General features: G+C 34.1%; 2 protein-coding genes and 1 long non-coding RNA gene across 6 annotated transcripts; 2 read left to right on the top strand and 1 right to left on the bottom strand.

The window, feature by feature from the left end:
• The first annotated feature begins 1,750 nt into the window (after positions 1 to 1,750).
• On the top strand, positions 1,751 to 23,171 carry LOC120166877 (endoglucanase 6-like). 4 transcript variants are annotated; one of them, XR_005519979.1, is made up of 10 exons: positions 1,798 to 1,995; positions 2,078 to 2,290; positions 2,362 to 2,562; positions 4,927 to 5,016; positions 5,137 to 5,301; positions 5,387 to 5,671; positions 5,760 to 6,108; positions 6,200 to 6,272; positions 6,340 to 6,737; positions 23,157 to 23,171. XR_005519979.1 is itself a non-coding variant. In XM_039176056.1 (9 exons), exons 1-9 carry the CDS (start codon positions 1,798 to 1,800, stop codon positions 6,638 to 6,640), a joined length of 1,875 nt encoding a protein of 624 aa, XP_039031987.1. In that variant the 5' UTR covers positions 1,751 to 1,797; the 3' UTR covers positions 6,641 to 6,964. The 4 variants fall into 4 exon arrangements, 3 of the variants coding, with proteins under 3 accessions (XP_039031987.1, XP_039031988.1, XP_039031989.1); XM_039176056.1 differs by lacking the exon at positions 23,157 to 23,171 and having other exon boundaries at positions 1,751 to 1,995; positions 6,340 to 6,964; XM_039176057.1 differs by lacking the exon at positions 23,157 to 23,171 and having other exon boundaries at positions 6,200 to 6,268; positions 6,345 to 6,964.
• Positions 1,811 to 13,917, bottom strand: LOC120166879. Its single transcript, XR_005519980.1, has 3 exons — positions 13,844 to 13,917; positions 5,335 to 5,343; positions 1,811 to 1,822 (listed from the first exon to the last, which is right to left on the bottom strand). It is a non-coding gene; the product is annotated as an uncharacterized LOC120166879 (long non-coding RNA).
• Positions 10,788 to 13,995, top strand: LOC120166878 (toll-like receptor 3). Its single transcript, XM_039176059.1, has 6 exons — positions 10,788 to 11,106; positions 11,343 to 11,497; positions 11,699 to 11,916; positions 12,310 to 12,919; positions 13,122 to 13,631; positions 13,723 to 13,995. The coding sequence occupies exons 1-6, from the start codon at positions 10,931 to 10,933 to the stop codon at positions 13,806 to 13,808; spliced, it is 1,755 nt and encodes a 584-aa protein (XP_039031990.1). The 5' UTR covers positions 10,788 to 10,930; the 3' UTR covers positions 13,809 to 13,995.
• Positions 23,172 to 24,310: the final 1,139 nt, after the last annotated feature.

The raw sequence follows: 24,310 nt of genomic DNA, 5'->3' as shown, positions 1-24,310 counted from the left end.
CATGCAAAAGTACTAAAAGGCATACTCGGACAACATCGACGTTATCCATCCGAGTAAAACCATCTTTCTTATTCAATAATCTCGTCAAGTCGTCGACGTGTAAATTCGGCTTCTCCATTGACAGCTCAGGAAAAACCCGGGATAACCATGATGGGCGGGTAATATGACTAATGTATCGACCTACATCATCGTGTCCGAAGCGTAGACCAGTGATTACGCAAAACTCCTCCCGCCCAAAACACGTATACGCCGGTGGAAAATGAAACCATATCTCTTCATTACCACGTTTTATACTCTCGGGTAGATCGCTAGTCATGGTCTGAAGCCACAAATGGGTCAACATAGCATCTCCACCCGGATGTTGTATTTTCAGCCATGGCCTGAAGCAAGTATTCTCAAACAATTTTCTTTGTACAGGTAAAAGCTTCGACGTAATTGTAGTGACTAGGCTTATTTTATTCCTTAAGGTCAATTGAGCCGAAAAAAAGTTCTACAAAAACAATAAACATACCAAGTTAGATTAAAAACTACACTGTGAAGATATACCAAAAATAATAGAGAACAATAATAAACATAAAGAGTAGTGGTAGTTTATTCTTCAAACTTAAATTTGCAACACTGTGAATTTCGTATTTGTCTTTGTTTTTTGGTTGAAGTAATGCAATTCATTCAAGTTTCAATTTGCAGAAGAATAATAGTTTCTGAAACTTAAAATCGCAATACGAAAATGAAAATCGCAACACGAAAATGACTATCGCAACGCGAATTTGCCTATCGTTGCGATTTTCATTTCGCGTTGCGATCCTCGGTTTCAAATAGTCATTGTCTAAAATTGAAACTTGAATGAATTGCATTACTTCAACCAAAAGACAAAACAAAGATAAATACTAACTTTACAAGGTTAAAGACTAAACAATTTAGTAGTATTGGCAGCAATCGAATGAATTTAATAAGCAATCTAAGTGAAATGGTTAATCTATTATTGAAATTACCAGTAAACTTATCATCAATTTCAATATGAAAAACCTAATAATAATGCAAAAATTTCAAAATAAAAATAAGAGAAAATAACCTCAGTGACCGAAAATTCCTTATCATATACGATTTTGACCAACGTTTTTTCGATTTTCCAAAATGACCAACAAAATCGCAATACGATCTCTAAATCGCAACGCGATCTCCAGTATCGCAAATCAGTTTCCAGATTCGCAACGCGATTTTGACTATCGCATTGCGATTTTCCAAATTCCTTATAATATGTAAATCGCAATGCGATAGTCAAAATCGCGTTGCGAATCTGGAAACTGATTTGCGATACTGGAGATCGCGTTGCGATTTAGAGATCGCATTGCGATTTTATTGGTCATTTTGGTAAATCAAAAAAAAAATTGATCAAAATCGTATATTATAAGGCACCCAAATAATTCTGTTTTTTTTTCTTTTATCAGCCGTTTTCCTCTCCTCCAAAATGGCAAAATTTGTATTTTAATATGAAAAATTAAAATATTTTGCATTTATTGATCCCTGCCTATTTCTACCCTATGGGTTGCTTCCTCCCTCCTGCAATATAAAGAGGCTTGAGCTCCTCTTACATTTCCCACTCTCATTTTCTTCCTTCTCTTATTGGTGGGTTTTATCAGGAATTTTAATCCATACCAACATTGCTTGAATCTCTTTGATTTCTAGAAAGTTGAAGGAAATCCCATTTTGCAGTGTACAGATTCTGCAGAAAACAGATTTGTTTTCCCCCTGTTTTCGTTGATATTGCAACTTGGTTTAGTGTCTTACTGTGAATACATGGAGAAGAAGCTCATTTCAATGGCTCCTCTGCTTTTAATACTGTGTCTTCCTTTCGCATTTGGTGGGCATGACTATAACCAAGCTCTAAGTAAGAGCATTCTCTTCTTTGAAGCTCAAAGATCTGGGTATATTCCTCGTGACCAGAGAGTCTCATGGAGAGCTAATTCCGGCTTGAATGACGGCAAGGCCAGTGGGGTAAGCTAATCTTAACACTTAACACTCCCATTGATTTTGAATTGAGAATTATGATTGTAATTTTTGTAGTGAAATTGAACAGGTGGATCTGGTAGGAGGGTACTACGATGCAGGGGACAATGTGAAGTTTGGGCTGCCAATGGCATTCACCATCACAATGATGTCATGGAGCATAATAGAGTACGGTAAGCAAATGGCGGCGAATGGAGAGCTCGGCCATGCCATGGGAGCCGTCAAGTGGGGCACTGATTATCTCATCAAGGCTCACCCTGAACCTTACGTCCTTTACGGAGAGGTAATCTTGTTAAGTGAAGATCCATTTCGAATCTGTTTGTTTTTGGAACTTTCCGGTGATCTTCGTTTTAGGTGGGAGATGGAAACAGTGACCACTACTGTTGGCAAAGACCAGAGGACATGACCACTGACCGCCATGCTTACAAGATTGACCCAAGCAACCCCGGGTCGGATCTCGCCGGTGAGACCGCCGCAGCCATGGCTGCCGCCTCAATCGTCTTCCGCCGCTTCAACCCAGCGTATTCCACCGAGCTCCTTCGACACGCTTATCAGGTATATTCCTACTCCCTCTAGCTTATGGTTACACTTCTTGAGCCTATTTTGGTGGATTTATTTTAATTCTGGATTTTTAAAGTAATCAAATAATATTTATTAACTTATTAAGTGATTTTAGTGATATAATAGATTATTATTATCTTTAGAGATTTTAAATTCGAATAATTAAATCTATAAGATGTTTATTAGTCATGGTTAAAAAAATTCAGAACATATAATACATTTAGTTAAATTGAAATTGATCTTTTCGACTCTACTCGATTCAACTCGAATTTGACTTCGAATTTTAATTTCATAAATTCGACTTAAAATTTTAATTTGATAAATTCGACTAGACTAGAAAAATTGATCTTTTCGACTTGATTTGACTTGAAAAACTGATATTTTTTGACTAGATTCTACTCAACTCGAATTAACTTTAAGTTGTAATTTTATAAACTTGACTCGAAAACATTTTAAATTTGAATTAAGTTACATAATAGAACTTGAATAGTAACCCGAATAACTCAAAAATTTTAGTAATTAGTAGATTGATTTTAAAGTTTGAGTCGAGTCATTCGACTCTATAATTATATATTTATAACACTAATGGAAAAATATGAAGAAATATATATATATTGTATATTGTTATAGAAAATTTTTAAATTGAAATAAAATAGTATCATAATATTATAAAAATTTATAATTAAATTTAAACAAAAACTCAAACAACTTAACTCAATTCAACTTGACTAAAAAATTTCAAGTAAGTTTGAATTATAAAATAAGATTCATCAACTCAATTTTTTTTACTCGACTCAACTGAACTCGATCAAACACTTACCCCTAACTACATTATAATTGTCTTAAATTATTTATTAAAAAATATTATTATTAATAACTTTTAATTAGGTTTGTTTTGTTTAATGTAATAATTATAAAGTTTTTAATTGGTTTTATAATTTTTTTCCTTGTAACCAGTGTTTTGAAAATCGGATCGGACCGGCATGTTCAACCGGGAACCGTTATCTAGTCCGGTTCAAACTACACTGGTTGAACCACTACTAGTGAACCGACCGAAACTGCTGAATTGTTCGAACCAGACCGGCTGAAAACCAGAAAAAATCGAAAAAAATCGGAAAAAACCGGAAATTTTGTTTTTTTTAAAAAAAAAAATTAAACCAAACGACGTTGTTTGTTAAATGAGCCAAGTCAAACTCGAGTATTGTTGAGCTCAACTCGACTCAAACTCACGAACTAAAAATTATCAAGTTCAACTCGAACTCGAAATATAATATTGAAACTTGAACTCGAAAAGGCTTGAACTCAAAAAAAAATTTAGAAGCTCGATTGAAGCCTAAAATTCGAGCTTGATAGAAGTGAAAGAATAGTTCACTCTATGCTCACCAAAAAGCTCAATGATTTTGAATGCCAAATTACCTCTATTATTTATAGAAGTTAGTTGGGATGCTCTTCTATGTTTCTTAGCAATGTGGGATTGTTTTGTTCTCATATTTTTACTCTTTAGACTTTTGGGATGTTCTTCTATGTTTCTTAGCCATGTGAGATTGTTTTAAAAAAAAAATTTAAACCAAACAATATCATTTTGTTATGATTTTTTTAGTCCCAAATTTATTTTTTAATTATAATTATATAATTATATTTATTATTTAATATGTTTAACTTAAATATTATGTTGTAGTTAATTTGAATCATTTTGTTTCACTTGATTTTATGGTTTTTAACTTATATATGTTATGACTTGCTTTGAATATGATTTGTGATATACAAAATTATTTTTTATTAAATATTTTTGGTATTTTTATTTAATTTTTTAAATAATTATGACGTCGTCCGGTTCTTCTGACCGATCGAACCGATTCGACCGGTTGAATCAGTGAATCAGTAGTATGACCGGTTCGCTAATCGATCCGATTCGCTAACCGCTCCGTTTCTGAAAACAATGCTTGTAACTGTTAAGCATTTGTTTCCCAAAAAACCAGTTAACTTTTTGTCTTGTCTGTAAAAGAAACGTTGTCGTTTAGGTGTGTTTTCTTCAAAACTTTTGGTGTCAAATTGAATTTTATATAGCGCATAAATTGGATCTTGGAGGCACTTTTGTCATGTGTGATTAATTTTCTGTTGACCGTACAGATCTATTGTACCAGTAGATCTTAACCGTTTATTTTATCGCAAAGTTTGCCATATAATTTTTTTTTAATTAATATGGGTGAATATAATATAATATCTGTTTAAATCTCTCAATCAATTCACAATGTAAGTATATGTAATGCTCGAATTCACAATCTCTAAAGATAATAACAATCTCTTAACGAAAGTAGGTCATTTGATTCGTTTGTAATATAAGTTTCTATTTTTCAGCTATTCGAATTTGCTGATAAATACAGAGGCAAATACGACAGCAGCATCACAGTTGCCCAAAAGTACTACCGATCCGTCAGTGGCTACAATGTAAGTTTTCTTCTTCTTCTTCAAAATTTCTTAAACAAAATATTTTACCAATGTTACTGCAAAATTCATTTGATGGTCGAAAATGGGATGTTAGTTGTGATAACTGGGAATTTTGTATAGGATGAGTTGTTGTGGGCTGCAGCATGGTTGTACCAAGCTAGTAACAATGACTACTACTTGAACTATCTTGGAAAGAATGGTGACTCTATGGGTGGAACCGGCTGGGCCATGACCGAGTTCGGTTGGGACGTCAAGTACGCTGGGGTTCAGACCCTCGTCTCCAAGGTATATCGAACGATAATTGTTCGTCTTTTCAACGAGTAATTCCTTGGTTTTTCTCGGTAATTAATGGTTGTTGGTGAACCTGCAGTTCTTGATGCAAGGCAAAGCTGGTCTCCATGCTCCAGTGTTTGAGAGGTACCATCAGAAGGCAGAGCACTTCATGTGTGCATTGATTGGAAAGGGTAGCCGTAATGTTCAGAAGACTCCCGGTGGTTTGATTTTCCGACAGCGATGGAACAACATGCAGTTCGTAACGAGCGCCTCGTTTTTAGCCACCGTGTACTCTGACTATCTCACATCCTCTAGAGGAACCTTGAGGTGTGATGCTGGCAATGTTGCACCATCTCAGCTTCTTTCTTTTGCTAAATCTCAGGTAACTCTAAAGAGAGATATAAATGATAAGCAACTTCAGCCTTAAAACAAAGTTTTCCTAATGTAATTTTTCTATGTTAAAATCTCAGGTGGATTACCTTCTAGGGGACAATCCAAGAGCTACAAGTTACATGGTTGATTATGGTAACAATTTCCCACGACAAGTTCATCACCGAGGCTCTTCAATCGTTTCAATCAAGTTCCACCCTCAATTTGTCGCGTGCCGACAAGGTTATGCCACTTGGTATTCAAGGAAAGCAAGCGATCCCAACGTCCTCACCGGTGCTGTGGTTGGAGGGCCTGATGCGTACGACAACTTCGCTGATGAAAGAGACAATTATGAACAAACAGAGCCTGCTACCTACAACAATGCTCCTCTTCTTGGCATACTGGCTAGACTTGGGGGTGGTCATGCCGGTTACAACCAGCTGCTTCCTGGTATATACAGCGTATATATATCCCCATTAAGTTCCATGGTTCTTGCTTTCTGAATCAATGATCATGATCATGGCTTTTCCTTCCAATGCAGTGGCTATCCCAGCTCCTAAACCAGTTGCTGCCAAACCGAAGACCGAGCCAAAAGCCAAACCGACTCCTGGTACATTCCGAGAACGTTGTTTCGGTTAATGATAACACCATCTCCCCCATTCTGACTCAGGATTCTGTTTTTGCAGCATCTTATAGTCCAATTTCCATACAGCAGAAGGTGACAAAGTCCTGGAATGCAAAAGGAAGAACTTACTACAGATATTCCACAGTGGTGACCAACAAGTCCTCCAAGACACGAAAGGATCTCAAGCTGTCCATATCAAAGCTCTATGGTCCTATATGGGGTCTCACTAAATCTGGGAATTCTTATGGTCTCCCAACACATCTCAACCCTTTACCTGCAGGAAAGAGCATCGAGTTTGTGTACATCCATGCTGCTTCTCCTGCTGATGTCTCGGTTTCGAGCTACGATTCGGCTTAAGAGAAGAAGATTGGTGATACATATTGAAGGTTCCAAATAGTTTCTGGATTTGTGCAGCCATACAAAATGCAGTGTCCTTGTTTGATTAGGGGTTGTAGTTCATATTAGGTAAAAATAATAGTGGAAGATGGGAGGAGAAAGGAGTGAAGAGAAATTAAAGGAGTTGCTCATCCTCTTTCTCCCTCTGCTTCATTTGTTATTATATATCTAATAGACATGATTGAGAGGCATTCAAAGAGTAAGTTAATGCCAAATTGACTTGTCATATGGATTGCAAAGGGTCTTGTTTTTCATATGTACTTCACAGCAGCCATTTCCTTTTCTTTTTTGTTTCCTTTTGGTGTCCTCATGTTGCATCTCTGCAGCTGTTTGTACTTCCAGTATAAATATAGTTTGTTGTACAACAATGTTGTCTCTCTTCTAATGATTAAGTTCGAGTGACAGATTCATAAATATTTTTTAATAATATAACTTTTGATGGGATGAACATAAATAAAATTTTAAGATGAACACAATCAAATAAACTAGATAACTAATTGAACAAAATCCAAAATTCAAGATGAATACGTGTCCACCTTAAATAAAGGATGATTCTGTCAATTTTAGATTATACTCCATGTTTGATACCCTCAATAATTACTTTTGTTCTGTTTTGATTACACAAATTTTTTTTAAATCAACTCTAACATTTAACTTTGGTAGTTTTGATTTTATTTTAGTTATCTGTTATTAGAAAATTGACAGTAATGCTGATATATCAGTGTAAGGTAATGCTATATTATTTTAACCATTAACAGAAACTAAGCTACCTTGGAGGTGGAGGGGCAATTGCCCCCTAGTTTTGACGGTGTAATTAATTTTAGGTTACTAATATCTTTGAAATCATTACTATTAAGTTTGTTACTAATATCTTTGAAATCATTACTATTAAGTTTAAGTTTGTATCCCTTTCGAAATTTATTGATTTAATTATATTTTAATATCCTTTTAGTTTTAAAATTAACTTTTGACTTCTATTTTTTTTTGGTTTGATTATTTTTTAAGACCCTTCAATTTGAAATTAATGAATTTCAATCATAACTCTTTCAAATTTATGATTTATTCAATTTTAAAGACATTATTCATTTTAAACTTAAGCAATTTGTCCTCTTGTAGTTTAATCTTAGTGTCGTCTTTAATTGTGGGTTATCAAAGTAAAATCAAAATCTCTGATTGTGGATGACTAAAATAAAATCAAAATATAATACTAAGTAAGATTTAGAAAAAAATAGTTGGATGGACAAAATAGAACAAAAATAATAGTTGAGATACTAAACATGTAATTTAACCAAATATCCCATGCTGTAGCCTGTCGCAGAACAAACTTTACATGTCAGTTTGGGATTACAACTTGAAAACAAAGTGAAAAAGGAAGCAAAAACATATGAGAAAATAAAAGAGACTTTCAAGTTTTCAACTCAACTACAGTTACACTAATGTTGTCGGTGCTCCCTCGAGACATTTCTAACTCAGCTACCATGGCTGCCGCCTCTGCAGCTCGATTTCCACTTAACCTGTCGTCGTTGTCGATATCGTCGTCGTCTGATCGAAATATCTTTTGACAACTTCGCATGCACGTTCGTTGGAGACAACATCCCACAGACCATCGCTGGCTAATATTACAAAGGTGTCGGATTTTGTTCTCTCAGTCACAGAGACCTCTGGTTTGGAGATCAGATGTGGCTTCAAATATTGATGTCCTGAATCAGTTCAACACCATTTTATCATAAACAAACAAATGATCGAAGCGATGACGGACCTAAAAATATTTTTAAATATAAACATACATGTTAATAATATAACTTTTTTTTAAAAAAATTTAAATTTTAGAAGGAACACGTGCACATGCATAGATTTTTACAAACCGATTGATGATCTTGGAGTGGCAAGTACTCCAAGGACACGATTCCTATTAATGTTTATGATCCTTCCTCCACCTGCTTCTACTCGTTCCCTTTCGTCAGGCTTGTCTGGCTGCTCAACAAAAGCCATTGATGTGTTGAATTTCGAAAAGATACATTTAATATCTAAACTATTAATCTATCTATTTTAATATATAAAATTTTTAATTTTTTAAAATCATACTTATGTTTAGTTTTTGTTTCATTTTAGTATTCCGTTAAAAAATTAACATTAAATTTTGAAAATAATTGAAATTTTAGATACTAAAGCAGATCAAAGCTTAGTGCATGAGATGATCATAATTATACAAACACAAACCCAAACTAAACAACTTAAACATGTGCAACTATTTGCCAATTTTCGCACCTCAAAATGCCAATGAACTTAAGAATGTACCCACTAAACAAATGATTAGATTGTTAACTTTCCTGGTTCGATTGACGTGTGATGAAACTTGCATCAATTCCATGAACTGCAAGAGAATCTGAAACGCTTCCTTGTGTGAGAATTACCTCCCCCACTCCGCTCTGACCACCTTATCTGAAAATGCCAAGCAATCAAAACCTATATGAAATTTGAACAACCAACATGAGCATGCAAACCCAGTGTCTTGCAGAAAGAACGAGGTAAACTAAGTCTCATACAAGATAGTACCAATATGGCAACACAAATGCAGAGGCATAAAACATCTATCTTAAGTAATGCTTACCTCCTTACCAGCTAGGTGAGCTGGCCTTTGAGCACCAGGTGAGAGTGAACCTAGATTGCTATTGGTTGAAGATGGCAGCGAATATCGCCTGTGAAAATGTCCAGCGTTGAAGCCACTGCCATAACGAGTTAGGTTCCTCTTGATCATATTGAAGTCGTTGAGGTAACACAGAAAGTGATGAAGCTAGAAGCTACAAGTGATGGCATGAATAAGCACAAGCTGGATTTTTTTAGAAGCATGAAAAATGTCCTAAAGGTTAAACATCAACATGGATTCACATAGTAAGCCAAATCAATTCACAATATCAGAAAACAAAGGAAAGAAAAAGATCATACCTTCTGAACAAACACATTGTTTGTTGAATTCTTCACCAGAGAAAATGCATTAATCCTTAATGGATCTGAGGTTGTAGAACATTGCTTAAATAAATAAATGATAACTAGCTTAGAAGCAAGATGCTTTGATCTCATAGGCACTAATCCTTTATAATTAAAACATGATTGCTACATTAGTACTCATATTAATATTTAGAGTAAATTACATAAATGGTCACTAAACGTTCAAGGCGCTTGTATTTTGGTCACCTAACTTTTAAAATTTACAATATAATCTCTGAAGTTTTAGTTCGTTTTCAGTAAGGTCTCTAACGTTACCTCCCGTTAGTTTTATAAGACGTGTCACATTACAGTTATTTTTAAGCTTAATAAAAATTAAAAAAAAATCTAAAACGATGCCGTATAAAATTTGAGAAAAGTTAAAATGGTTTAAAACTCTTTCATTGCTCAAATGACTTAAATAAATTAGTTTAATTTGGGTTTTCTGATTTAGATTTTTCCCCTCTAAATTTTTGACTGCTTCTGGATAAAAATGAGAGAGATAATGACTCGATCGAAGGTTTGTTCAAGTGTGGCGAACGATAAATTGTTATTTCTAGTTTGATTCATGTATTATCCAATTGTATGAAGTTTGTTTAAATATTTTGAAATCTGAAATTGAGCGACTTTTCATATTCTGGAATTACTTTTTATCATATTGAATGTGATTTTGTCCCAATAAGATTCGAAATAAAAAAATAGATTAAGTTGTAATGATTTTGGATTTTAGTCCCAATTTGATTTCTAGGGTTTCCAGTCAATTTTAGGTGAGAACATTTTTATTAAGATGAAATCTGTTAAAGGAATTGTTTTATTAAGTTAAAAAATAACAGTAAAGTGCAAGGTCAGATAAAACTAACGGGGGTAACGTCAGGGAGCCTGCTAGAAACAAACTAAAAGATTGGTGACTGTATTTAAAGTTTTAAAAGTGTTTGACCATAATGCAAGAATCCAAAATGCTTGGTGACCGTATTTGTAGTTTACCCTTACGTTATTATACTTAAAAAACGTCATTTTTTCCGAATTTTTTTCTGAGCCTTCAATAAAATTTCATTAGAAAATGAAAACAAAATAAATAAACATTCCACATCTGACATTTCAGTTGAATTGCAATCAAATAAAATAATAGTTGCCGACTTTGAATTTTATCTTTGGTCAGATTCAATTTTCGAAGATCTGAAGCCTGAAAGATCAAAGAGAGAAAAAGCGAAGAGCAAGATCGATCGAAACTCAATAGAGAACAGAAAAGTAATAAACCTAAAGGAAATGGAGCAAGAGAGCGTGTTGATTCGGCGGTGCATAGAAGCAGCTTGTCGAAGCAAAGAGAGCGTGGAGAAATGGCGGAGACAAAGAAGAACTCTTGAGCGGCTGCCATCTCACCTTTCTCAAGCTCTCCTTCGAAACCTCCTCCGTCGTCGCCTCCTCTTCCCTTCCTTGCTCGAGTAAACTAACATTCGTTTATTATCACTTCAATTTTTTATATAATTTCTAAATAGTTTGATTTTTTTTTTGTTTTCTATTTGTTCAATTGTTACAATTTCTAAAAACTTAGATCTGAATTGTCTGCCAAAAAAAAACTGTGAATAAGAATTTACGTTTTTTTATTTAGCTTTCAGTTTAATTTTGAATTTTTGCAATCTGATCCCTATTAAAGTAGATTGTTCATTTTTGTATGCAGAGTGTTCAAACACAGTGCGGAGGAGATAGATCTTAGTGGCGAGAATTCTGTTGATGCGGAATGGATGGCGTATTTAGGCGCTTTTGGTTATCTACGAACTCTTAATCTCGCTGATTGTCATAGAATTAATAATTCTGCTATTTGGTCCTTAGTTGGTATGTTTTCATTTATTTTTCTCAAATGTAATAAAAAATATAAGGGAGTTTATTTTCAGTTATCTATACGAAAATTAGGCTATTTTAGATGCATTAAAATAATAACCCCATAAAGAAATGGATACCAAAACTCAATTTTGTCGTGTTGGTAACCTGAATTACTTTTATAAATTTGTTGTGTTCTTTCTTTCTTGGTCTTAGGGATGACTAGTCTGAAAGAGCTGGACCTTTCACGGTGCATGAAGGTTAGTGATGCTGGCGTTAGGCATATTATATCCATTTCAACTTTGGATAAGTTATGGATTTCTGAGACCGGTGTCACTGAGAATGGAGTTGGACTGCTCTCGTCTCTTAAGGATTTGTCTGTATTAGACTTGGGTGGTTTGCCTGTCACTGATACTGCATTGAATTCTCTCCAGGTACTCACCCCATTATATTTACTGTATTTATTATCATTGGCTGAAGAATGAAATAATTCACAACTATATCCAAAATTACTGATGATCCATGCCTCTTGAGTTTTGCTGGACTCTGCAAACTTTGTTAGTAACCTTCTCTTTTTGTAAGTACTTTATTTAGATGAGAACTTGGATGTTTCAGTTGATATTTGTGTTAGTGAAGTTTCCTTGCAGTTAAAATCATTTGTAAGAGCTGGATGAGCTTAGTTATATTTCAATTACCATAGATTGTTCTTTTAGTCTAAGTTTGGCTGTATCATTTTGAATGATTGATTCTAAGATCTATTAGTTAGTTTTCATTTTCAGGTAAAATTATTCAGGTTAAAAAGATTTGTGGTGGCTGTTTTGTTTTAGGCATTGACAAAGCTACAATACCTTGATCTATGGGGGAGTAAAATATCTAACAAAGGGGCTTTGGTCCTTCAAAGCTTCCCCAAGCTGAGCTTCCTCAATCTTGCTTGGACCAATGTTACGAGCTTTCCAAATCTGTCATCTCTTGAATGTCTGAACATGAGTAATTGTTCCATTGATTCTATCCTTGAAGACGGTGGTGATGAATCTCCTTTCTTGAAGCTTGTTTTTTCCGGATCAACTTTCACGAGTGAGGCTGAGGCCTTCTTACATATCAAAATGAGTTCCTTATCCTATTTAGATGTATCCAAATCTTCCCTTAACCGGTTTGGTTTTTTAGCTGATATGAAAATGCTAGAACATTTGGATCTCAGCTCTAGCACCTTTGGGGATGATTCTGTTGAAATGATTGTATGTATTGGAGCCGGTCTGAAAAATCTAAATCTAAGCAGAACAAAGGTCAGCTCTGTAGGGATTGGGATTTTAGCTGGACATGTTCCCAAACTTGAAATTTTATCTTTATCTCAGACATCAGTTGATGATGTTGCCTTGTCTTATATTGGCTTGATGCCATCACTTAAGGTTGTTGAACTAAGCAACACAAACATTGAAGGTTTGGTTTCTTCACTACAAACCTTAAGTTAGTTAGTTACTTGGAATCTTGGATTGATCATGAATATTGTGGTAGTCTTGATTTTTCACGTCTTTGGAAAATATGTTTTTCTGTTGCCTTGTTCTTCAGTTGTGGACTTGAACTGAATTATTAATCCTTGGCATGCTTGTTTAGTTTTTAACATTTCTTTTGCAATTTGCAGGTTTTATTCTCCAGCCAGGCATCGAGTCACATAAGGATAGCACACTAACGGCACTTCAAAATCTTAATTATTTGGAGAGCTTGAACTTGGAGCATACACAAGTTAGGGATCCGGATTTGCACCCTTTATCAAGTTGCAAAGAACTGAGTCATTTATCTCTCAGATGTGCTTCCCTTACGGACGCCACGTTGCATCACTTATCGTCTCTCCCAAAGCTGACCACACTTCAGGTCCGTGATGCTGTGTTAACAACTAGTGGCCTGGATGCATTTTGCCCACCAAGAACATTGAGATTACTGGACCTGATGGGTTGTTGGCTTTTAACTGAAGATGCTATCTCACTATTCTTAAAGAAACATCCTCAAGTTGAGATACGGCACGAAGTTATCGAGAACATTTCAGCAGAGCAGCAAATATTTTCCAGTAGCCCATCCTCATCACAACAATTTTCAAAGATTTCTCGATGGAACAAAAAACAGGTAAAATTGCCCATGCCTGAGTTTCTCGTAGGTAAGTAGACGTTCACAATTTTATTCTTCTAGTATCAAATATCGTCTCTCTTTTATAATCTAATTTTCCTTTTTTTCTTCTCAAATATTAGATCAAAGATTGAAATATAGCAGAGAGGAGTTACTTGCACTACAGTTTTCACCTTCATCCCTTAAATATCCCCATAATATAGGTTAGTACCACACCCAACTTACAGTCATATCAAATGGAACCATTGACAACTACTTCTCTGTTTAGTGGCAACAAGAAAGCTAAGTGAGACATGTAAGCTTGGTTTTTTTTATTTCAAGTCATCCCTCTCCCTATCCCCAATATATATGTGTTACTGTATTCTTGTGTTTGTACTTGAATGATGAATTGTGTTTTACGTTTCCACCCTTTGTACTAATATCACTTTTGATTTATACGAGTTGTTTGAATACTAGCTGATTACAAGGTAGTATATATTGATAATGCACACACATCCTGAACCCAATATATGTGTTACTGTATTCTTGTACTTGTACTCGAATGATGAATTGTGTTTTTTGTTTCCACCCTTTTTAGTAATTTCACTTTTGGTTTAAATGAGTTGTTCGAATACTAGCTGATTACAATTCAGTGTCTGTTTAGAATTTTTTTAATCGGTTGATAATGCACACATCTCGAACCCAAAATCTCTAGGCAGAACATCATTTTCATTTTATCACTGAGGTCGGGTTTATTATCGGTTACGTTTAACTTCACAAGTGGGACTAAATAATTGTTTTGCTTTTATTTTCTTTGTTAATAATTAACTTTTTGACACATGCCATGCACTTGTGTTTATTTTTATTTTATGTAAAGATAATTTAAATGTAAAAATATAAATAAATTAAATAATTTTAAACTATAATTTTAGTTTAGTATTAAAAAAATTGTTTGCAATCTTTAAAAGAACAAATTATGAAAGGTTCGGATTTTATATATTTAAAACTCAAACGTAGTAAACATACACTATATTTTACAGAAAATAAGTCAATTGTTTCAATTGTATTTATTTATTTTATATTTATAAATTTCAATATTAAAAAATATTTTATAAATATCATATATAATTGATGTAGAATATTACGTCATCTATTATACCATCAAGATTTTTTTCCCGATGAATAGTAAATTGTTTTGCAACTATACCAACCAAAACCATATGTACAGCATAAAACCTGAAGAGAAGATAGCAATACCTAATCTTCAAGGTTCCAGGTCTAACAAATAACTGTGTTAAAGGAATCCTCTCTATTTAAAAGCCTACCTTTAAGCCTTAGCCTAATAACATACGTAATACGGGTAACCAAATCCGAAATCGAGCAATTGAAATGTAGAAACACCATTTGATTTCTTTCTCACCAAATTGTGGAGATAAAATAATTTCAGGTCAGCTTCAACACCAAGGAGAACAAGGACCTCCTCAACCTGCGATAGGCCCACCCAAGCTCCGAGCCATAGCTTATAGCACCTCTATTCAGTTGGCACAAATGCAATACATCTTGCCAAATTCACCTAGAGAGATCACACTGAGAGAATATATAGGATCACGAGTCTCTAAGTCATTCTTGCAAACAACTCATGAGGTATCCACATTTAATCCAAACTCAATAAGTCTACATTTGATTGGGAGCCTATCTAGAACCATCATCCATGCCATGACTGAGTTCCTGGGAATGTGGCCAGAATGCCACATCAGTCTATCCCAAAGGACTTTATCCTTCTTAGGCCTAATCTCCCCTCCAAATTTGAGCAACAAAGAACTATCAAGAAGCCCCTGAATAGAAGCTGCACTGCTCCTAACACGCAGTAAACTCCACCATGTCCAGCTACACCCCTGAGGCCCTGCCAAAAGGAGCATCTCTTAATCACATAAGAATGGATTCAAGATATCCAAATAGAACCCTCCTTCAACAACACCACCTTGTTCAACAAGATAGAACACGCCTAGTTTCAGTTACAAAGATCCTTAAGACCAAGCCCCCACCCCCACCCCCGATTTTGGGCTACAAATGGTCCGCCAACTGATCCTAGCTCCCTTAGTACGCTTATCCTCGCTTTTCCAAAAAAAAAAAAAACGAGAATACAATTGATTGATTCTTCTAATAACAATAGTAGGCAAGTAGAGCTGGTTGGACCAGAAGTTCTGGATGCTATATAAGACATTGAATAAGGTGAAGTCTCCCCTTGTATGAAAGCTGCTTAGATTTCCAACTCTGGAGCTTGACCGAGATCTTCTCGAGTAGAGGAGCACAATCTTTCACAGCGAGTCTCCTAGAGATTAGAGGAATCCTAAGATATCACACAGAGAGGGTATCTCTCTTGATGCCTTTGAACTCAAAAACCGCCTGCAGGGCTACATGTTAACACCAGAAGAATAAATTTCAGATTTGAACGAATTCATTTACAAGCTAGAGAAGTGATAGAAGACTTCCATAATCCTCTACGCTCCCAAGATAAACTCATAAGTGCCCTTAGTAAACACTACCAAATCATTAGCAAAGCACAAGTTAGTTAGCTGAACTCTACGACATTTCGGATGATAACTAAACATCACCCACTCCGCAGCCTTGTCCAATAATCTTGACAGCACATTCATAGAGAGGACAAAAATGTAGGGGGAGAGTGGATCGCACCCCTTTCGCGCCCTTGAAATACAGCATCAGCCCCCCATTTAAAGATACATAGAACCGAGGCGTGGTAATGCATTCTCTAATCCAACTGACAAACAACAAAGGTAGACCCAACGTAGTCAAAACAACAAAGATAAACTTTCAATCAATAGAGTCAAACGCCTTCTGTAAATCGATCTTCAGAGCACACCTAGGAGAAAGAGTACCCCTACCATAGCCCCTAACAAGCTCTTGAGCCATGAGCGTGTTGTCCACTATGTACCTCCTAGGAACAAAGGCACTTTGACTACTCGAGACAATATCCGACAAGAACGATAGAAGCCTTCTAACAATGGTCTCAGTGATACGATTATAAACAATCGAACAATAAGACATCAGCTGAAAATCCCTCATATGGTTAAGATTTGCATCCTTCGGAACAAGCACCAAGATTGTAGCATTGAAAGCTGGATACATCTCAGAGGAACTAAAAACCACGAAACAACACTAACAAGATTATCCCCCACTATCTCCCAAGCAGATTTGAAGAAATGGGAGGAAAACCCGTCAGGCCTCGGAGCCTTATCCGACCCCTGCTCATAGATGACTTAATCTCCTCCCTCGACACTTCCCTAAGAAGAGTTGGCTTATCAGCACCAGAAAAAGAAAAGTCTAAGAATCTCGTATTTGAGTCTCCCTCTTGTAGTATTCAGGGTGTTCACTTCTTAGAGTTAATCGAATTAATTGACCAAACCAAATTAGTTCGATTAAACAGTCGGCCACCGAAATTAGTTCGGTCAGAGAATAATTTATTTTTTCAATATTTGATTAATGAATAATTTAATTTGAAATCGATTAATTAACAGAATTAACCAAAATATTAAACACTTCATATATTATATACTAAATACATACTTTAAGATCAAATCCATTAAAAATTAAAGACTCAACTATTTTTTAACCACACCCATTAAATTATCAAGATCTAATTAAATTTTAACTCAAATAAAAAATATCTATGTGCATGTACCTTTAACCAACTAATCAGAATATTGACATATGTTCAATTCTAAAACCATAACTATGAGTGTCAGTAATCTTTAGAGCATGCATACAAACAAAATTCTTCTTCTCCTCTCCCTAAGTAAGAAATGTTAAAAAACCACAACTATGAATAGCTTATAATGAGTTAATTCATGCGAGAGAATAAGGCATCTTTCGGGTGATTTAAGAGATGAATAATGAGACTATTAAATTAGCCTTTGAGAGATCAAAAAGGATTTGCATCTTCCCAATTTCCAGTTGATGCGTATGATAATAAAAGTTAGGGTAAACTATACGTTTAGTATTTTAATTATTATCTTTGTTCTATTTTAGTATCCAAATTTTATTTTATTTCAAAATCATACTTAATGTTTAGTTTAGGTTTCAATTTGATACTGTTAAAAAATTAACATAAATGCTGAATATTATTTTTTTCATCTTTATTCAATGATGACATGACATTATCTAATTATGACACTTCTATATCATTGTTATGAAATATTTTAATATTAATATTAGGAAAAAAGTATTAAAAAACTAACATTTAATATTATTTGAAGATTAAATGTAAGAACAAAGATTATATATTCACTCGATATATAATAATTTATTAAATTAATTTCTATAAATATTAATATTTTTTTATATTTTCATTTTAAATTAATGAAAAGAAAAATCAAAAATAAATATTAAACAAATGGAAAATAATTAAAAATAAGTGTAAACTACGCGTTTAGTACCTAAACTATCAGCTTTGTTCTGTTTTAGTACCTAAACTTTTAATTTTTCCAAAATCATACCTAACGTTTAGCTTTTGTTTCATTTTAGTACACATCGTTAAAAACTTTACACGTTTAGTACCTAAACTACTAGTTTTAGTCCGTTGTAGTACCTAAACTTTTAAAAAAAATTGAAACTTCACGTTAAGTTTTTAACGGGGTACTAAAATGAAACAAAAATTAAATGTTATGTATAAATTGGAAAAAATTGTAAGTTTAGGTAATAAAACATACCAAATAATATTTTAAGTCCTAAACACATAATTTACCCAAAAAAACAATTAGTAAACTAAATCATGAACAAATTAACAAAAAAATCCCCAATATCATAACCATTTAAAAAATCAATTATGATTTTATTTGAAAAATTGGCGATTTTGTATGAATTTGAATTAAATTGAATAGGAGTCGTCATCGACCTTTAAATTATGTAGGTCGAATACCTAAAAATATCTTTTAAACAATTCAGAAAAATAATTTAAAAGACAAAAATATGTATGCGTTTACGAAAAATTCGAATTAACGGGTTCGGGAGTCGATTACACGTGAGGAAGGATAAACACACCCACAACGCCCAAAATTAGTACTTAATCGCTTATATATTGTCGCAGTAGTGAAAATTATGACTCAATATAAAGTTCGAATGTGATCCATTTATGAAAGTTTAATTAATTTGCTTCGAATTATTTATTAGGGAAAATCCTTTGATTTGAAAAGAAATATCGAGATTTGTTCATCCTCCGACGAGAAGGTTATATCTTCTATTTCTTGCCTAAAAGAATTCACTCCTCGATTTGAAAAAAAAGCGAATCAAATATAAATTGAACATTAACATTTGCATAAAATAAAATAAATTGCTATTTAGAGAAACATGCACTGCATTATTTGACTTGAAATAAGAAAATGAATTAATTAGAAAAATAAACTCGATTTATTTCAAGTTCACATTTCTTTCGAACTTCGTATCGTATCGCACTACTTCGACTAAGCAATGCTTTCTGTTGAAAACATTTTTGTGTTTCGTTATAACAAATTAGTTTAAATGAATTTTAAGATTTTACAAATGATTTTCTAAGTATATTCGATTCAATTAATCGAATATCAAATTATTACTCCAAGTCCTTTAAGATCAATTTCAAACCTTACTAAATGCGTAAAATTGTGTTTTATACTTAATATTTTTTAAACAAATTTCACAAAGTATTTTGAACCAAAATCAAGCCTAAAATCAAATTTTCAGAGTGATGCACCGATGCACCAATCCATGCATCGATGCACCATGAATTAAATTGAACATCGAATGCATTTCATCGATGCACTTACCATGCACCGATACACTGAGGATTTTATGAAAACATCGAATGCATTTGATGCATCGATGCACTCTGGCTATTTTGAAACATCGAATGCACTTGATGCATCGATGCACTCTTAGTGCACCGATGCACTAAGGGTCCAACGGTCAAAATATTTGAATTTTACACTGATGCACCGATGCACCATGGGTATGCATCGATGCACTGACGCTCCCAACTGCTTTAATTAATTGTTTTCACACTTAAACATCTCTATTGACTCCACTAATCATCCCCAACGTTTAGAAGTGATTCAAGGTGTATTTAAACAAGCTTAGAAGCCATTGATCAACAACAAGAATCAAGAGAGAATCAAAGAGAAAGAATCAAACCTCAAGTTTGAGCATTTCAAGCCTATTTTTCATTCAATATTCATTTTGCTTTCAAGAACACTTATTGTGATCAATTGTATTTATTATTGAGTGCTCTTTCTTTGTTCTAGAATTGTGCAAACATATTTTCCTTGTGAGGTTTTTCTTGTGAGTTTGCAAATTTGTAATCTTCTTGTAATCTTCTCTTTGAGAAAAGAGTGTTCTCAAGAATTGGGGTATATTCTTGAGGGAGTTGTAAGGTTATCTATTTGACCTCAAAGAAAGAACAAATTAGTGAATTTGTTGGAAAATCCTTAGTGGATAGCTAAGGTAGTGGACGTAGACTTTGGTTGATAAAGTCGAAACACTCTAAATCGCTGTGCAATTACTTTTAATTTTCTGCAAAAGCTTCCACCAAAATTTTTATTGCCAATTCACCCCCTCTTGGCCGATTCCATCGATCGATTAACTCAACAATTGGTATCAGAGCCTAACTCATTTGAAGGTTTAATCGCCTCTTGAGTCGATTCGGGAAGAGTTACATTGATAATCAAAGTCATCAATGGCCTCTACTTCAAACTTCGACTCCGGTCTCGATTCGATGCCCGTCAACAAGCCTCCTTTCTTCAATGGGGCTAACTATGCCTATTGGAAAAATAGGATGATGTACTTCATTCAAGCAAGTGACATGGGAGCATGAAATACAGTAGAAGAAGGATATATCAAGCCTCTCACTCATCCAAGATTGTGGAGTGAAGGAGAGACAAAAATGTTCCAGCTCAACTCCAAAGCCATCCATATCATATTTTGTGCTCTTGGACCAGATGAATACGAAGAGTTTCATTGTGTACAACCGCCAAAGAAATATGGGACAAACTTCAAGTCACTCATGAATGTACCGATGAGGTAAAGAAATCTAAAATTAGTATTCTAAAGCATAACTATGAAATTTCAGGATAAACCAAATGAAGATATCAAAGCTATGACAGATAGATTTTCAATGATTTTCAATGGTCTTAAATCATATGGAGAGATCATTTCAAATGAAAAGCTTGTGAGGAAGTTAGTCGACTCTCTTCCAAAATCGTGGCAATCAAAGAAGACGACGATCATTGAGTTTAAGGACCTAACGTCCTTAACTCTTGAAGAACTAATCGGTTCCCTTCTCACTCATGAAATGATGCTTGAAGATAAAGTAGACCTCGATAAGATTGACGAGACACCAAAGGAGAAGAGAAGAAGAAAACATTGGAGTTTCTCTCAAATCCACAAAAGATGAGAGTGATTCGAATGACGATGATGATGACGAGGAAATGACATTATTTGCCAAACGATTCAGAAAATTGATGATGCCCAACCGAGGAAGAAAATTCAAACGTCATGAAGGCTTCAAAACTGAATCGAAGGAGAAAGACCCGATCATTTGCTATGAATGTAAAAAGTCGGGGCATGTCAAATATGATTACCCATAATTGAAGAAAAAGGGTCAATCCAAAAAGAAGTACAAGGCTCATGTAGCTATATGGAGCGATGAAGAAGGTTCCGATGAAGAGGAACAAGAAGTTGCAAACTTGTGCTTGATGGCTATCGGGGAAGATTCTAAGGTAACCTCTAACTCATTCGATTTGGATGAATTATCTTATGATGAGTTATTAGAGGATTATAATGGGTTGGCTTCGGATTATAAGACTCTATTTTCAAAATACAAAAATATATTTCAAAATTGAAAACAAAAATAGTCTTATATCCAAGACCAACAATGAGCTTGAAAGTAAGATCAAGAATTGCAAATCAAATTAATGATTTTGAAAAGAAAAATACTGATTTGCATAACTTACTTTCAAAAGTTCATGATGATCATCAAAAGAAGATTGATGATCTTAAAACTTCTTTTAATAAGGTTGGAACAAAAAGTTTTGAAAAAGGTGAGAATTCAAAATCCAACTTTGTTAAGAAAAGTTTTAGAAGCTACAATCATAGAAGTCCTCAACGAACCTTGAATGGTAAAATTGTTAGGAGTATATGGTTCCTGAAGAATTCATTACTACTAAAGATAAGAATGTCCTTAATAAATGGATACCAAAGGGGATAAGGATTTTAGAAACTAATGAATATGGACCCAAAAGAATTTGGGTACCAAAAATTAGAAATTAATCTATGTTTGTAGGAAAAGGAGCATTGCTACAAGGCACGAGAAACAAATCCAAATTCATGGTACCTTGATAGTGGATGCTCGGACACATGACCGGAGACAAAAGCCGGTTCATAGAGCTTAACGCCAAAAATGGAGAAGTGACTTTTGGTGATAATTCAAAAGGTCACATTGAAGGTATTGGTACTATAGGTAATACCTCTTCCATAGAAATTAAAAATGTGTTATATGTGAATGGATTAAATCATAATCTTTTGAGTATTAGTCAATTATACGATAGGGATTCAATGTCATGTTTGAAATTAATGGTTGTAAAGTCTTTGACATTGCATCTAATCGGATTATGCTTGTTGGTCATAGAATAGGAAACATATACATGGTGCATTTAGATTCTATTGATATGACTAATTTGTGTCTAGTTGCTAAGGATGAACGTGATAGTTGGTTATGGCATAGGAGACTAGGACATGCTAGTATGAGTGTTTTGCAACATCTAATTCAAGGAGACTTAGTAAGAGGGTTGCCTAAGCTTAAATTTGATAATGATAAAATCTGTGATGCTTGTGCTAAAGGAAAACAAAAGTGAATTTCTTTTAAATCCATTAATGACGTATCAACTAGTAGAGTATTACAATTGATCCATATAGATCTTTTTGGGCCAACTAGGACTACTAGCTTGGGTGGAAAACAATATGCATTTATCTTGGTAGATGACTATTCTAGATATACTTGGGTTTTATTCTTAAATACTAAATATGAAGCATTAGAAAATTTCATCACATTTTCAAAAGTAATCCAAAGCGAAAAAGGTTACTCTATCACTAGTGTTAGAAGTGATCATGGCACTGAATTTGAAAATCTTGGATTTAATGAGTTTTGTAATTCTAATGGTATTAGCCATAATTTTTCAGCACCTAGAACCCCTCAACAAAATGGAGTTGTTGAGAGGAAAAATTGAACTTTAGAAGAAATGGCTAGAACCATGCTTTGTGAAAATAATTTGCTAAAATATTTTTGGGCGGAAGCCACAAATACCGCTTGTTATGTTGTAAATCGAGTAATGATTAGGCCAATTTTAAAGAAAACTCCATATGAAATTTTCAAAAATAAAAAGCCTAACATTAGCTATTTTCATCCTTTTGGATGTAATTGTTTTGTTTTAAACAACGGTAAAGAAAACCTTGGTAAATTTGATGCTAAAAGTGATGAAGGAAATTTTCTGGGTTATTCCTTAAATTCTAAAGCTTATCGAGTATTTAATAAAAGAACTTTAGTTGTAGAAGAGTTCATACATGTTGTTTTCGATGATAATCTCCTTTCGAGGAAGGATTCTTATGTTAATGATGATGTAGGTATTGTACAAGCAAATGACGTTAGATGTGACGTTGGAGAATCATCATCAAAGGAAGAAACGAAATATGAGGAAACTCATGATCCTCTCGAGAATCCAACCATTGAATAAAGGAAAGTATCTTATCCAAGAGAGTACAACTATGTCAAGGATGGTGAGATTATAGGTGATCCATCCAAAGGGGTAACAACTAGATCCTTTCTTAGAAATATTTGTAATTATGTTGCATTTTTCATGCATAGAGCCTAAGAACATCAAAGAAGCATTAAAAGATGAACATTGGATTATGGATATGCAAGAAGAGTTAAATAAATTTGAGAGAAGTAAAGTATGGACATTAGTTGAAAGGCCTAATAATAAATCTACTGTAGGTACTAGATGGGTATTTAGGAATAAGCTTGATGAGAGTGGTAATATAGTGAGAAACAAGGCTAGACTTGTTGCTCAAGGGTATACTCAAGAAGAGGGCATAGACTATGATGAAACATACGCTTCCGTAGCTAGGATGGAAGCAATTAGAATGTTATTAGCATTTGCATGTTTTCATGAATTTAAATTATATCAAATGGATGTTAAAAGTGCATTTTAAATGGTTTTATAAAAGAAGAAGTGTATGTGGAACAACCTCCAGGTTTTGAAGATTCAAAATTTCCGGATCATGTCCTTAAATTGACAAAAGCACTTTACGGTTTAAAACAAGCTCCTAGAGCTTGGTATGAAAGATTGTCAAACTTTTTAATTGAAAAAGGGTTTTCAAAAGGGAAGGTTGACACTACATTGTTTTTAAAGCAATAAGGTAAAGATTATCAGTAATTCAAATTTATATTGATGATATAATATTTGGTTCTACTAATGATGTTCTTTGCCAAGAATTTTCTAAGCTAATGCAAAGCGAATTCGAAATGAGCATGATGGGGGAGCTCTCATTTTTCTTGGGACTCCAAATCAAGCAAAGAAAAGATGGCATCTTCATCAATCAAGCTAAGTACGTCAAAGATATGCTCAAGAAATTTAGACTGGAAAATGGCAAGCCTCATGACACTCCAATGAGCTCTTCAACAAAGCTTGA

The sequence above is a fragment of the Hibiscus syriacus genome, unplaced genomic scaffold (assembly GCF_006381635.1).
Source record: "Hibiscus syriacus cultivar Baekdansim isolate YM2019G1 unplaced genomic scaffold, ASM638163v2 tig00111648_pilon, whole genome shotgun sequence".
Lineage (NCBI taxonomy): Eukaryota > Viridiplantae > Streptophyta > Magnoliopsida > Malvales > Malvaceae > Hibiscus > Hibiscus syriacus.
Note: the sequence above shows the minus strand (reverse complement) of the source record. Positions and strands in the feature narration are given on the sequence as shown.

Bases quoted from the DNA above. Each gene is read 5' to 3' on its own strand.
- LOC120166877 (XM_039176056.1), top strand. From the start codon at position 1,798: ATGGAGAAGAAGCTCATTTCAATGGCTCCTCTGCTTTTAATACTGTGT. The intron at 5,302-5,386 runs GTATATCGAACG...GTGAACCTGCAG, and splicing joins TTCAGACCCTCGTCTCCAAG to TTCTTGATGCAAGGCAAAGC. The intron at 5,672-5,759 runs GTAACTCTAAAG...TTAAAATCTCAG, and splicing joins TTTCTTTTGCTAAATCTCAG to GTGGATTACCTTCTAGGGGA.
- LOC120166878 (XM_039176059.1), top strand. From the start codon at position 10,931: ATGGAGCAAGAGAGCGTGTTGATTCGGCGGTGCATAGAAGCAGCTTGT. The intron at 11,498-11,698 runs GTATGTTTTCAT...TCTTGGTCTTAG, and splicing joins TGCTATTTGGTCCTTAGTTG to GGATGACTAGTCTGAAAGAG. The intron at 13,632-13,722 runs GTAAGTAGACGT...CTCAAATATTAG, and splicing joins CATGCCTGAGTTTCTCGTAG to ATCAAAGATTGAAATATAGC.